This window comes from Corvus cornix, chromosome 8, assembly GCF_000738735.6.
Source record: "Corvus cornix cornix isolate S_Up_H32 chromosome 8, ASM73873v5, whole genome shotgun sequence".
Taxonomy (NCBI): domain Eukaryota; kingdom Metazoa; phylum Chordata; class Aves; order Passeriformes; family Corvidae; genus Corvus; species Corvus cornix.
Window position 1 is genome coordinate 30,015,165 of NC_046338.1, and position 13,505 is coordinate 30,028,669.

The 13,505-nt window shown below is 45.4% G+C and overlaps 1 protein-coding gene across 1 annotated transcript in view; it reads left to right on the forward strand.

The window, feature by feature from the left end:
* The window catches only part of TNN (tenascin N), a 35,890-nt gene that overhangs the window by 16,185 nt on the left and 6,200 nt on the right, over positions 1–13,505 (forward strand). The window contains 9 exon segments of the mRNA XM_039555624.1: positions 1,983–2,191; positions 2,193–2,247; positions 3,107–3,187; positions 3,190–3,291; positions 3,781–3,870; positions 6,138–6,405; positions 8,912–8,967; positions 8,970–9,170; positions 13,055–13,167. Of these exon segments, the coding sequence (XP_039411558.1) occupies positions 1,983–2,191; positions 2,193–2,247; positions 3,107–3,187; positions 3,190–3,291; positions 3,781–3,870; positions 6,138–6,405; positions 8,912–8,967; positions 8,970–9,170; positions 13,055–13,167 (1,175 nt within the window).

Below are 13,505 nucleotides of genomic sequence, written 5' to 3' on the forward strand. Positions count from 1 at the left end.
GATGGGGATTCACGGGGGATGCAGAGATCCACCCAGAGCCCCTGGGGATCCACGGGGGATGCAGACATACATCCACAGCCCACGGGGGAGGTGTCCATGCCAGAGCAGGTGGATGCCTGGAGGAGGCTGTGCTCCAGTGGGAGACCCGATGGAGAGAGGGTGCCCCGCTCCCAGGCTGGAGCAGCCTGGCCTTGGAGGAGTGCACCCCGTGGAAGAGTGACCCACGCCGCAGCAGTTTTGGGGGGACTGTGTGCCCGTGGGAGGGACTCATGCTGCAGCAGGTTTGGCAGCACCACTGCTCGTCAGAGTGGACCCACGCTGGAGAAGGTCATGGAGAACTGTCTCCCGTGGCAGGGACCCCACGGTGCAGCAGTGGAACAACTTCTACAGCTTCTCTCCCTGTGCAGCAGAAGAAAATCCTTGGGTGACAAACTGAGCAAACCCCCACGCCCTCTCCCCTGTGCTGTTGGTGAGAAGGAGGGAGGGCTTGGGGGAAGAAAAGGTGCTTTTAAATGTTTTACTTCTCGTTACCCTCCTCTGATTTTGTTAGTAATAAACTCACTTTGTACCGCTAAGCTGAGCCTGTTTTGCCCTTGGAGTGTTCTCTCGTGGTCCTTATCTCAACTCATGAGCCCTCTGTTTAAATTTTTTCTCCCCTCTGCCCAGCTGTAGCAGGAGAGGGTGAATGAGTGACTTCTGTGGGTGCCTGGCATTTGGCCAGTGTCAAATCACGACACTTGCTAATGAAATACAGCTGGTAGATGGCTTGATCAGCTTACGATCAGCTCACTTGTAACGCAACCGGGGGCTTGTAATCACAAGCCCCGGCGTGCCTTCGGGCAGAGGGGACGCAGCGTTGGCCTCCACAGCTTCCTCGCTGGACAGCTCTGTGGAATCAGCCTGGGATGGGTGCGTGCCTGGCTCCTCCTCAGAGGAAGCACATTGTCGGGCAGCCGATGATCAGGCTGGCGTTTGCCCGGAGGCAAAGAAGGCGGAAGGGGCTTCTGCTGTGAGCGCCAACAGGTTTATTTGCAAAAGGGACCAGGGACCAGCAAAAGCCCCGAGGAGACGCAGGCTCGCCCCTTTATGGGGGGTGGAGTAAGGCAGGGAAAGGGAAAACAACCAATGGGGTACAAGCAGAGGGGAGGATACAATTTTTTAGAACAAATGGGGAAAATATGGAGGCAGGAGTCATAACAGGGAACCAATTAATAACCACAAAAGGGAGAACTTTCTGGAACAGGGGGAGGTAATTTAGGATTGGGAGCCACCCAGGGGGAGGTAACCTAGACCACAGTGATCTCTTCTGGTGACTGACATTTGATGGTTTCAGCCTGAGAGCAGGCTGAGCCACCCCAACACACTTGTAATTAAAATCAGGTAAACTTGATGGTAAACGGATGTTCTAGATGGACTGCTTTCAAGGTCTGCTTCAAGACACTGGTGAGCTGTCTGTCTTGTGGCAAAATTAAGGTAATATTGGTGTCTTGAAATGTCTTAAGTGCAGCAGATTTGCCCAGGTCTCCTCCAGGCGCCAAGTGTAAGTTTCCATCAGTACTCCGGCAGAAAAGCTCAGGTTTCTGCCTCTGCTGTAGAGAAGCTGCACTCCCTGGTTTTGGGGACCAGTTGACATTTTGTATTAACTCTGACAGTTACAGGAAAAGAGGGGTTTGGCTTGTCTTTCTCTTCCTGGATGCATTGGTAGGGAGAGCTTTATGAGAGAGTTTTCCTTACACCAGTGTGGGTTTAGAAGCTGGAAAGAGTCACCCAGGAAATTACTGTATTTGTTGCTGGCTGCATTATTCATTTGTATCTGATGATATGCTGTTGAGCAGAAAGAAATGGTTAAATCCAAGATGACTGCAGGCTGGGAGCTCCAGTTCTGCATTTTCTTACTCAAAATATGTTTGAAGAAATTTCATGCTTGGCCATATGGCAAGTTGTGATCCTCATTGCAATGTTTTTCTTTGTTTCTCTTGTAGTCCTTGCTCCCCAGAATATGCAGGTGCTGAGCTCCATGGAGAACTCTCTGGCTGTCAGCTGGGATCCAGTGACTGGTGTGGATAATTACCTCCTTACCTGTTATCCGGCTGGGTATGAGATGCTGGTGAAATAAATCCACGTGCCCAAAGAGCAGCTCAGCTATGAGATTGCATGTGTTACAAGGGTGGAATCTCACAATGTCATGCTTCCATCATGTGAAGAAGGGGATTGCCAGTGAGCCCAAGCATCTAGAAGCAAGTACAGGTAGGAGTAGATAATATTTTTTTTTAAATTGTAAATGTTGTAAATCTTTAAGTTATATTTCAACAAGTGAGGGGAACTGAGTGCTGGAGAGCACTTCCTCTTCCCAGCCTAGTTATGTCATTGTTTCTGGAGAATCTGTTCCCAGATTTAGATCATTAGGGCTGAATGTATTGCAGATTTCCTCTCTCTCCATTTTTCTTGTCCAAATCCCACTTGTTGTTGACAAGTGAATTCCAGTGAATTTGTAGTGTTGCCTGCTGCAAGAATCAGGAATGGGAGCATGCAGGAAAAAGGCAGCATGTTACTAAGAGTAATGCACTGTTCAGCTGGATGCAGAAAAAACTTCAAAGTAGGCAGGGTGTCATTCCTAGGTACTTACTGTCCAGACATGTCTGCAGCAGTGAGTAGTCTCCTCATACTCTCTTCCCAGGCCTGAATGAGCATGATCCTGCTGAGGTTAAGAGGTTGAGTGTGCAAAGGCTGTGTATTTGAAGCAGTCTCTTGAGAGCTGAAATGTCATCTGGTTAGCAGCTGATATTATGCTGTTTGTTTGTACTTGGCAAAGACATTGAAAAGCTTGGTGATTTTGACATTTTTCCTGCTTCTAGCACAACAGGTGGGAACTGAGAGCCAGCAAACACCAGAGCTGGGCTGTTACCATGTTACCAATAAAACTAAAGCTGTTGAAGTAATGACTGTGCTCTACTTGCTTGACTCTTCAGTTTGGCTGAGGAAAATGTCTCGGGTCTCAGAGCAGGAAATGGGGCAGGGAAGGAGCATTGTTTAGCAACTTTTCTGTCTTCTATTTACCTTTTTGTGCTGTTGCTGCTTCTCTACATCCCTCTGCTGTCTTTCCCAGTCCTGCCTGCGGCCAGTGCCATCTGGGTGACAGAGGTGATGGAGTACTCCCTGGAAGTGGAGCAGGAGAACCCACCAACAGATGTGATTATTACAAGCTGAAGTTCAGATCCCTAATGGAGATGGAGGAGAAGCAGGTCATGGTGCCCAAAAGCAATGACCCTAAGAGCAGATACATCCTGACTGGTGAGTACTCGTGGGTGTTCCAAACTGGGCAGGAGCATGGAGAAGTGGCAGGAATGACTGACAGTCAGACTGTAGTCCTGAGACAATTCTTCTCTCATGTGTGAATGTCCAGTGAGATCTATTGGGGCTCCCCTATCGCATAAGGATGGGTGTCTCCACAGGGAGAAAGCTATGCTCTGTGGATAGCAATTTTCCAGGCATATTCATTCATATAATTCTGTCCTTGTTTGGAAAAAAGTGCATTCTTCTGTTTCAGAGCTGATATTATGGAAGTCCCCACCAGCAGCAGTCAATATGCCCTAAAGGCAAGCCTAGACCAAAGGTGCTATCAAAGCATTGAAAAGGCAAAAGCAAGTTGGATAGCAGTCTAAACTTTCAGTTCCCCTCTGTGACAAACCTGGAGCTGGATAAACTACACAAAACAGCTTTCTTCAAGAACAAATGCTGTCTTCCCTAATTGTTGGTAATGCTCCCTTTTGCTCTTTGTAGGCCTGAAACCTGGAACAGAACATGAGGTCACTGTCGTACCTGTGAAAGACAGCACAGAGGGGAAACCATTCTCAGTGACTGGCAGGACTGGTATGTGGAAAGTTGCTCTTACTACAGGGTTTGGGGACAGATCTCTCAGAATTCCAGCACAAAAGGTTCATAATTGACTGCTTCTTCATGCATGACCTGCAGCCAGGTCTGCTTATACCTTGTTAGAGCTTACCTACATTGTATATTAAATACTAAACCTAGGCCTAGATCAGTCTTTTGCTTTGATTTTTTACAGTAACTTCACCCTAAACTTGACTAACAGCTCCATCCAGACACAGGATAAGTGTAGTGAGCTAGCCTCTGCATGGAGTAACAACTCTGTTGGCTAATTAAGTGTCTTAAAAAAAAAAAAAAAAGGCTGAATATTTTTGAGCTATTCTATTGCAAAAGACACCTTGAAGAATTTTAAACTCTCATTCTACTTACAAGATTCTGGAATTTCTGAAATTCGTCACTTACAAAAGGGTAGGCGTGCTGCTTCCAGAGACTGAAAAATTCCTTATCAGGCCTGACATTCCTGAGGTTATTGTGTAAATGATTCCACTAAAATGAAATTTAGAACCTAACAACCTCCACAATGTCATTTTAAGGCTGTTCTTCTGATTATTTGGAATACCCTTGACTTGTGTTTTCAAGCTGTTCTTGGCAGACATGGGGGCTGCAAAAATTCTTAAAAAAGGGAAAAAAAATCCCCAATGCTCATATTCTTATGTAACCCCTGGAATTTAGGCGATACAACTAAGACAAATACCAGCTACTTCAAGAGCTACCACCAAGCTCTGATTCATCAGCTAAAATAGCAAAACCTTGGGGGAGTCTGAGAGACAGGTCTGCAGGGAAGGCAGAAAGGGAGGAGCAGCAGATGGCTGACAGGGGAGGCAGAGAAAGGGTAGGCACTGTACTTGGAGCTGGGAGGGGCAAGCCAGAAGGTTGATGCCAAAATGATTTTCACTTTTATATATTCTTCATATATTTGTCTCTCTGCAGACTATTGCTGTATAGTTATATAGCTCCTAGCTAGCCCCAGCATTTTTCCTATTCTGATAGACAGAAAGACAAAACACATTCCAAAGGTCCCAATCCTAATCTTGCTTCCTCTGGAGACCAAGGGTGAGCTACCCTCCCAAGACACTTTTCTATAAACAGCTAGAAGAGGGGCTCCAGAAGAGGTTGAACCAAGGGGTGGAATTACCTCATCACCTGTGTTTCTAATTGGGGATTCTTGTCAATTATGCTGGTTTGATAAATTTATAAAACTCTATTTGCCCTATGTGAGGTGGGCATTTTTCCATACTTGCCTCTGGAGGCCTCCAGTTAAAGGCCAGCTTTTATATTACTTCCTGCGTTAACATTGTCTTGAAAGTGTGTTGTTATATTTCTAGATCTTTAAGGCATCTAGGTAAAGCTGGTACCTATGGAAGGTGAGACAGGTAGCCTGCAAGCCCTGCCTGCAGAAAGAAATGGAGAGCTTCATCTAAATGGTAGAACATTCCTTCTTTCTCCTGGTTTCTCATGGATGCCTTCCTTCAAAGGCTGTTGGGGGAAACCTGAGTGTTTTAGCTGGCCAAAGCAGTAAGGCAAAAATAAAGGAAATGCATACATGGAATGGTTTGAGTTTGAAGGGACCTTAAAGAGCATCATCTTTAATGATGCCTTAGGTTTTAACTTTTATATTTTTCAAATCCTGTACTGCCTAGTGTGCAACTCTGAAGTTTCCTGTGGCCTGTTAGCTGCTGTTCTCTCATGCTAGTTAGACTTAACAAGCCACTATAGGTTTGCTCTCCAAGGACACCTAGATTGTCCCAGGCCCCAAAATATGTAAACTAAGGCTTCTGAAGAGGAGGGCAAACTTCATCATTAACTGGGGTTGTAATTGGAGAATTTATTCTGATATGCAAATGGGCCAAACTTATAAAAGTGTGAAGAACTCGTGACCCGGAGTCCATCTTGGGTGTAGCCTTTTAGCTCCCCAGGGTGTCTCCTGAAGGCCCTTCAAATAAATACCTACCTTTATTCCCTTTTTCTTGTCTAGTCTCTGTTTTTAGGTGGCCACTTCAGGCATCAATCTAACCCAACCCCTGCCATGGGCAGGGACACCTTGCAGTAGGCCAGGTTGCTCCAAGCCCCATCCAACCTGGCCTTGAACACTTCCAGGGGTGGGGCAGCCACAGCTTCTATGGGCAACCTGTTCCAGTGCTTCACCACACTTCCAGGGAAGCATTTCTTCCTAACATGCCATGACATGTATTTTAGTGGTTTAATTCAACTGGAGGTAGCTAATCCTGCACTTTGAAATGCTGTCTCAGGAGTCAACAGCCCAACCAATGTGACAACTGACTGAGTGACAGAGGATACTGCCATGGTGTTGTGGAATAAAGTGGAGGCTCCTGTAGACAGGTACATGGTGAGATACACCCCGGCTGATGGAGACACCAGGGAAATACAGGTGGGCAGTGAAAATTACATGGTCACCTCACTGGATCTGGAGCCAGACATGGAATATGTCACTGACATCTGGGCAGAGAAGGGGCCTCAGAGGAGTAAGAAGGCAAGCACCAGAGCTGTGACAGGTGAGCTGTAGCAGCACTGGAGGGAACTGAGTTGGAAATTCAAACTCCTTCATCAATTTTACTTGTTTTGCTAAAGCCTCTCCTGCTTTGCACATGTTTTTAGTGAGGGAAAAAATCCATGTAATTCTTATTAGTGTGGCTGAACAGGTCTCCAGCTCAGCTTACAGCTCTGAGTCCTGTTGTGGACAGGCACTATGGCAAGGGACCAGTTACTATTAGTACAGAGAACAGTCAGCCACAGCCAAAACTAAAACCTCATAACCACCTGGAATGTGTAATTCATGCCTTGCCCTTAAAATGCCATAAACCATATCCAAGCATTTCTTTGGGTGACTGTTGTAGCATTTCCCAACAGGACAGGAGGCTCGTTTCAGACAGATAATCGTGGCAAAGCGTAAAAAAGAAAACTGTGTTTATTTGGATGATAACATAAATTAAAAAACATGTGGGAAATCAAATCTCCCAAACAGTATATTTGGTTGCTGTCCTTTGGTGACAGGGAGTCTCCATTGGAAGGGTGCTTGCAGCTGAGTCTGCAGCTGGATTGGGAAACTTCTTGAACCTCTGTCTTAATGAATTTTTACAATCCAGCCATCCATGTGTGACTGTGAGTACAGAAGCAGTTTCTGCTGACAATTGACAAATGTCTTCTATGTGTGCAATCTGCATTTCTTCACAAAAATTACCTAGGGGAATGTTTGCAGTGCTCCACTCAGGTTGTTCACCAACACATTTAAGCCTAGTAAATTGGACTAGACATAACAAGAGATGCCTTGGGGGAATTTGTAGGACTGTCTGAAGCTCTCACACGAGGGGATCAGTCCAGTGGTTCATGATGAAGCTCAGTCAATCCCCTACTTTCAGGTTGGTTCATTGTCTCGAGCCAGCCCATGTTCTCACTGGTACAGATGACTGTGTGGGCAGCTCCTGGACCACGCAGGGAGTTAAGTAGTGAAAAGCACTGCATGTGCAGAGCAGCACAGTCCATACCCAGCTGTGGTGCAATTAGAACTGAAGAACAAACTTGATTTTCATAGCACACAAGAAAATAATTTTCTTAGTTTTTCTTGCCACAGGTGAGCATCTCATACTGCTAACGAGCTGAGCTGTGATTATTCAAATCCCCATTCCCAGCATGTGCTGCTGGTGGCACAAACAAGCCTCAGCATCTTTCATTAAAATGAAAAGTAATGTATTTTCATCTCACAAAAGAGCTGAGATTAGTACATGCAGGTGGAAAATCACAACTTTTGCTGTAGCTAATGTGTGGTAAATCACAGTGCAGCTAAGCTGGTGTGGGGTAAATTACACTGTGGCTGTTGTGCATTTGTGCCCTGGAGTTTAGAGCCTCCAGCAGAATAAGAAATGCTGTTGTAATAATTTGAGAGGCATCTGCAAGACCTTTGCTGCTCAGGCTGCTAAGATGTATTTAGTAGTTCAGTGACTTAAAAAATCCTAACCAAACAAACAAAACAACTTGTTCTCTGTGAAGGTCGTGGGTTCTAGGGCTGTCCTCAAAGGGCCACATGACTGCAGGCTGTGTTGTGATACGAATTTAGGACTCCTGGGATCTAGTGTTGTATTTCCATCTGAGAATGGGGCAGGGGAAGGATTGTAACAGTGGGAGGAGTTTGAAAGTGACAGAGAGCTGCAATTCACAGATTCTGAGCAGGTGATTTGGGGGTTTTTTTTGTTAATTCCCAGAACAACTCGGGCAAGATGTTGTGATCTTCAGAAAGCAAAAGACAATAACACCATATTGTGCCTGGGCTCTGTCTCTGCTTTTGTTGGTCCCAAAGAAAGAGCCCTGCTCTCATAGCTGTGCAGAGACTTAAACCCCAACTAAAATACTTCAGAATTGGGCACACCCCCCCTCCTTGCTAGTTTGTTTCTCGGCAAGAAATAAAGGATAAGAGGTGGAAGAAATCAGCAGGGCTCTTGAGGGGAAGGAGTAAGAGTCGCCCTGTGTGGACACCCATGTTTTTCACTCAGCTGTTCCACAGAAACCAGCAGCACATCTCACCCAGTGCAGGGCAGACTGTCTGCCAAAGCTCAGCCACCTTGGCACTGGTGTGCAGATGTGGTTATCAATGGATCAAGAACAGCAGGACATGGAAGCAGTTAGCACACTTATTTTATCTTCCTTGCACTGTATCCAGCAGTACAAAATGATTTGGCTCCACAAATATGCAACGGTGACTCGCTTAAGTGCGGTTATTTGCACTGCGTGGTCAAAACACAGTTTACAGCTAAAGGTAAAACTTCTGTTGGATTTACCAGTTTGGGCGGGAGAGAAAAAAACAAGCAAGCTTTTGGATACACAAAATCCCTTTTAGGTCTTTAGACATAGAATAATTTCCCAAATTTCACCTGCTTTTCCAAATGTATTTGATAGTCTAATAGAATACACTCCCTCTGGCTATAAAACTTGTGTTGTCTGTGTCTTCAGACCATTGTGATTACCACAGCACTATACTAAAACTTCAAATAATTACAACTTTTTCTTACAGAAATTGACAGCCTGAGCTGTTGATTGACCAGGTGACAGAGGATGCAATTACTGTTTCCTGAACGTAGTCCAGGCTTCCACAGACAGATACAGAGTGAGCTACACCTCAGCTAGTGGGCACACAGAGGAGAAAGAGGTGGAAAAAGACAAGAATGTCACTACCTTGGCAGGACTGAGGCCAGGCACAGAATACATCATTTATATCTGGGCAGAGAAGGGAGAGCAGCAGAGCAAGAGGGCCAGCACTGAGGCTGTGACAGGTAAGTGGGCAATGGACTTTGTTGAGTACAAGCTAAAGCCCAGCTTTGCCTTGGCACTAAGGATGCCCACCCTAAGACAGTTTAACAGCAGAGGGAGATTCAGGCTTAACAGATCAAGTCTTCAGGTTAGTGCATCTTGCCATGAAACCTATTCAGCATCATCACAGAGAGATTCTAGTTCCCTGTAGGTACTACAAATGGGCTGTGTTGTAAATACTAACAAGGATTAGGGTAAACAAAGCCCTTGCAGCAGAGTCTTACGTGTTTGTGTAGTCTTATTTTAATTGGTTGATTTGTTTATCCTTCATCATGCAGTAGGGAACTATTCATTTCCTTTAGATGAAGAAATTGAAGTGCAGAGAGGTTAACAGCATGCAGGCCACCTTTTTTTGCAATAGAATGAATAGTCATGGTTCCTCAGTTGTTCTTGTGTTGCCAGTCCTGGTTAAGGATGTGTAGTGATCTTCCTGACATGTTCCCTGTTTATAACAACACTGTAAATCTGAACATTGGAATCCACTGGAAGTGGTGGCAGGCATTGCCAGGATTCGTCTCTAGGTCAGGGACTTGCTGGGGGGAGATGCATAAATGTGTACCTGGGTCACCCTGGCCTCTTAACGAAGGAGCTTTGGTTGTTCTCTCACTTTCTGGACAGGCGACAAGTATGTGTGCTTTGGAGGCTGGTTATTTTATGTTTTATGAGCTCTTTTTGCATTGCTGCACAGGGGTAGCCCTACTTCAATCATCAAATGTAGTAATTGAAATACATGCATGCAGGCTACCCATAACAGAGACTGCTGCTATAGGTGATCATAGAAGAGGCAGATGTCATAATACAAGAGTGATGGCAGCTGATGGTCCTTATTTCACTAGTCCTTAATCAAAAATGTGCAGTGCTTCATGTGCTGCTATCAAGCCTAGCAATAACAGGTTTAAGAACCAAAATGAAACCATTTTAGAATTGGAGACAGTTAAAAATAATGCCCTGCCCTTTGACTTGTGACCTTAGGCCAGTCCTAGGAGACTGCTAAGCAGGCTTAAATCTGTTCTGTTCAGTTAGCCATAGGGACTGTGATGTACTGGGAACACTTGGGGTTACTCTATATCCATCGACCTTGCTAATGCACTTTTTCTAGTTTATGAATCCAGCTGGTGTGAGATAGAACAGTTGAAACTTGGGTTTAGGGCAAGATGCCAAAGAGTTCCCCAGTGCTTACAGAGATCGAGGGCAGCTGGTAGGGACAAACCGAGGCCAAAAGGCTGAACCTATCTGGAACTAGAAATTCAAGGAGAGTTTCAGCAAATTGAAATGTTGTTTGGTTTTTTTTTTTCCTTGAACAAGCATGAAAATGGAGACACCTGGAGATTTCACATGAAGTGAAACTGCTGGGAGAGGGAATGCATTTAACATGAGTAGTGATATTTTTGAACTATCTGCACAAAAGAAATGATACCTCTGCTGAAATAATACAACTTCTGAGGACAAAAGGAATACATTTTCTCACTCAAGGTGCTGGCTGATTACTCCTTAGCATTAAAACTGGCTGGGGCAGGAAACTGCCCTGTGGTGACCACCTGCACCTGTGGGAGCTGCCAGCTGCCCTTTAAGGGCAATGCTGTGAGACCGCAGTGTCTGAGGCTGCCCTTCCCATCGCTTGCTTCTTGGGATGGATTTGGTACCTCTTAGCTCCCTCTCCTGTGCAGCTGGAGATACACATGTAGTGAACTTGGGCGAGGAGGTTTCTGGGTTGTTTCACTTAAAGCAGTTGTTTAGTGCTCTCCCAAATGAAGCACAAGTTCATTAGATAATGGACTAGTGCTTAACTCGTGAGCCTCGTGTAAGGTGGCCTTCGGTTGTGGTGAGCAGACAGCGTTTTAAACAACATGGGCTGTGAATTACAGTGCTGCTGCCCCTGCTCTTATATTTGGTGGTTTGATTTCTTCTTCTTCGCCTTTTTATCTGCTTTAAGCAGTAACGCTGTGCATGAGGAGTGCAGCATTTCCTGGGAGGAGCCAGCCTGCTCGACTCTTCTCATTTATCTAAGACAGACAAAGCACAGCCTTGTGTTTTTCTGTGGCCTTTTCACAACCGCATTATAATTGTTGTTATGCTTATCCTCATAGCATTCTTCAAGGCCTGGGAAGTTTTGTAGCCTGGTTTATACAGAAAAGACAGACAACAACATGTCCATAGTCCTTCAGGGAGATTTGTGGAAGAGCAGGGAATTGAGATAAATTATTCATTTATAGTTTGATGGAGACTCAGGTGTACTTCAGGGCTGAAGCACTCTTCCTTGGAGGCCAGCACTGCCCACCAAGGACATCCTCTGTAAAACTTGGAAAGCCAGTAAAACCTTACTCATCAAATAGTTTCTTTAAGATGTTCCCAAAGTACATAGAATATAGCAAGCACAGGATGAAGTTTACAGAGAAGCTGCTTCCAGTGTTGCTACTTTCAACACAGATTTAAAAACTGGATTTATCCTGAGGGAAGCACTACAGCTTCCTTGTTGGCACCTTGTAAGACACTTCTTGACAACTGCTGTGAACTGGCACTGCATTAAAAGAATTCTGTTCTTCTCCTCATGCTGACCTTGGGCAGTCTGACTGCTCAGGAAAAGTCTGGCCAAGCCTCCGATGCCAGTGAAGGAGCTGGTGTCCCATCTCCAGCACAGACTGAACTCTCAAGCTCTGGGTTTCTTCGTATTCCTGCATTTACTAAAGAAGACTGGAGCATGACAGCAACAAAGCCTGTGAAGTAATTCTTCTCTGCAGTGGGGGAACAAAGGTAGGGGCTCTCAGCAGGCCACATTAGAACTGTGCTCTGGGACTGAGGCATAGAGCCTAAACCTGTCCTATCCATGAGGGCTCCTCAGAGATGAGCCTGATGGAGACTCCTCAGGCAGACATGCAATGAGCTCCTGGACACTGCACACTTGAGCCAATTGTCAGACTCACAGAACATCCCAAACCAGATCTGTAAAAGGCTTGCAGTGTTTGGTCTAGGCTTCCACTGCCTGCTAGCTGTGAAAGCCACTGGCTGGCTTTCAGGCAACTGCAGTTCAGCCCAAGACCTGCTCTGCAGTTTGTGTCTCTGGTTTATGCAGTGGTGTAGCAGGACTTCCCCTCTGCCACAGAAGAGCTTATCTATTCTATCAGCCAGTGCCATAGCTCAGGGCGTCTTCCCCCCTCACAGGAATCTGCCCATTGGTGAGATTACCCAAGCCAGACATCTGTCCTGTAGTGAGTTATCTCTGGGTCAGAGAGGTGAATTCCCAGTTGACAATAAATATCCTGCCTTAAGAGCAGATTGAATGGAGATAAGCCTTGGAATATGACTGACACACACTTCACTTTACAAACTATAAAAGCTACGCAGAACTTTCACAAAGAAGAAGTCTTCTGTTTTCCCTGGAAATGTGTGGGGACCTCTCCTCAAGGTTTGGAATGCTGGCCCTGAGGTACTCTTCTGGCAGTTGGGTAAAAGGAATATGTGTACCCTATCATCAGTTGGTGGTAAACTACATTGACTCCTAATCTGTACTATCTCTTTGCTAGCTATAATATAGGTACCTTTGTGTTGTGCACTGTTTTATGTAAATCTACTAGTAGTTCTAGTGTGTAGTAAGTAACTCTTTTTTAACTCTTATACTCTTTAAACTCTTGTTTAAGGCCTTTTGTCTGTTAATCTTCTGTCTATTCAATAAATAACTCATTTTACAATAGACCTGATTTGAAGTTTTAAAGAACTTGTGAGCCAGCGTGGTTTAGGTGTGGGTCACCTGAATTTAAGCTGCTGCTAAAAATCTGAAGCTGAGGCAGGGCTTGTCTAATGCTTTTACTAGATCCATAACAGATGGGACTTGACTTTTCTTTTTGAATAGAGATTGATCCTCCCAAGAACCTCCATGTATCAGGTGTGACTCATCCTACTCCTGCTGCACCACAGGTTGATCACTATTCTCTGACCTACCAGGATGAAGATGGGACAAGCAAGGTACAGTGAATTCCTTGAATTCCTCAGGCCCGTAGACCCCACTGGAATTACCCTTGTGATTATGGGCTCTGACAGTTGGTCCTTGTGGGTATGTGGACCACAGAAATACAATTTTGAGTGGGAATCTATGCTGTGACCCGGGGAGGGAGAGCTCAAGGAAGGCAGTGTGCTGCTGTCATGAGTAGAAGCTGTGGAGGGACTTTGTGACAGTGGAGTCCTCTTCCCAACAGATCTTCAGGAGCAGAAAACATGGTCACCTCTTCACTTGTTCTAAGTTGTTACTACCTGGAAGGGCAGCACTCACCAGGGACAGGGTGCCCTCAGTGTCCTAGGAGTGT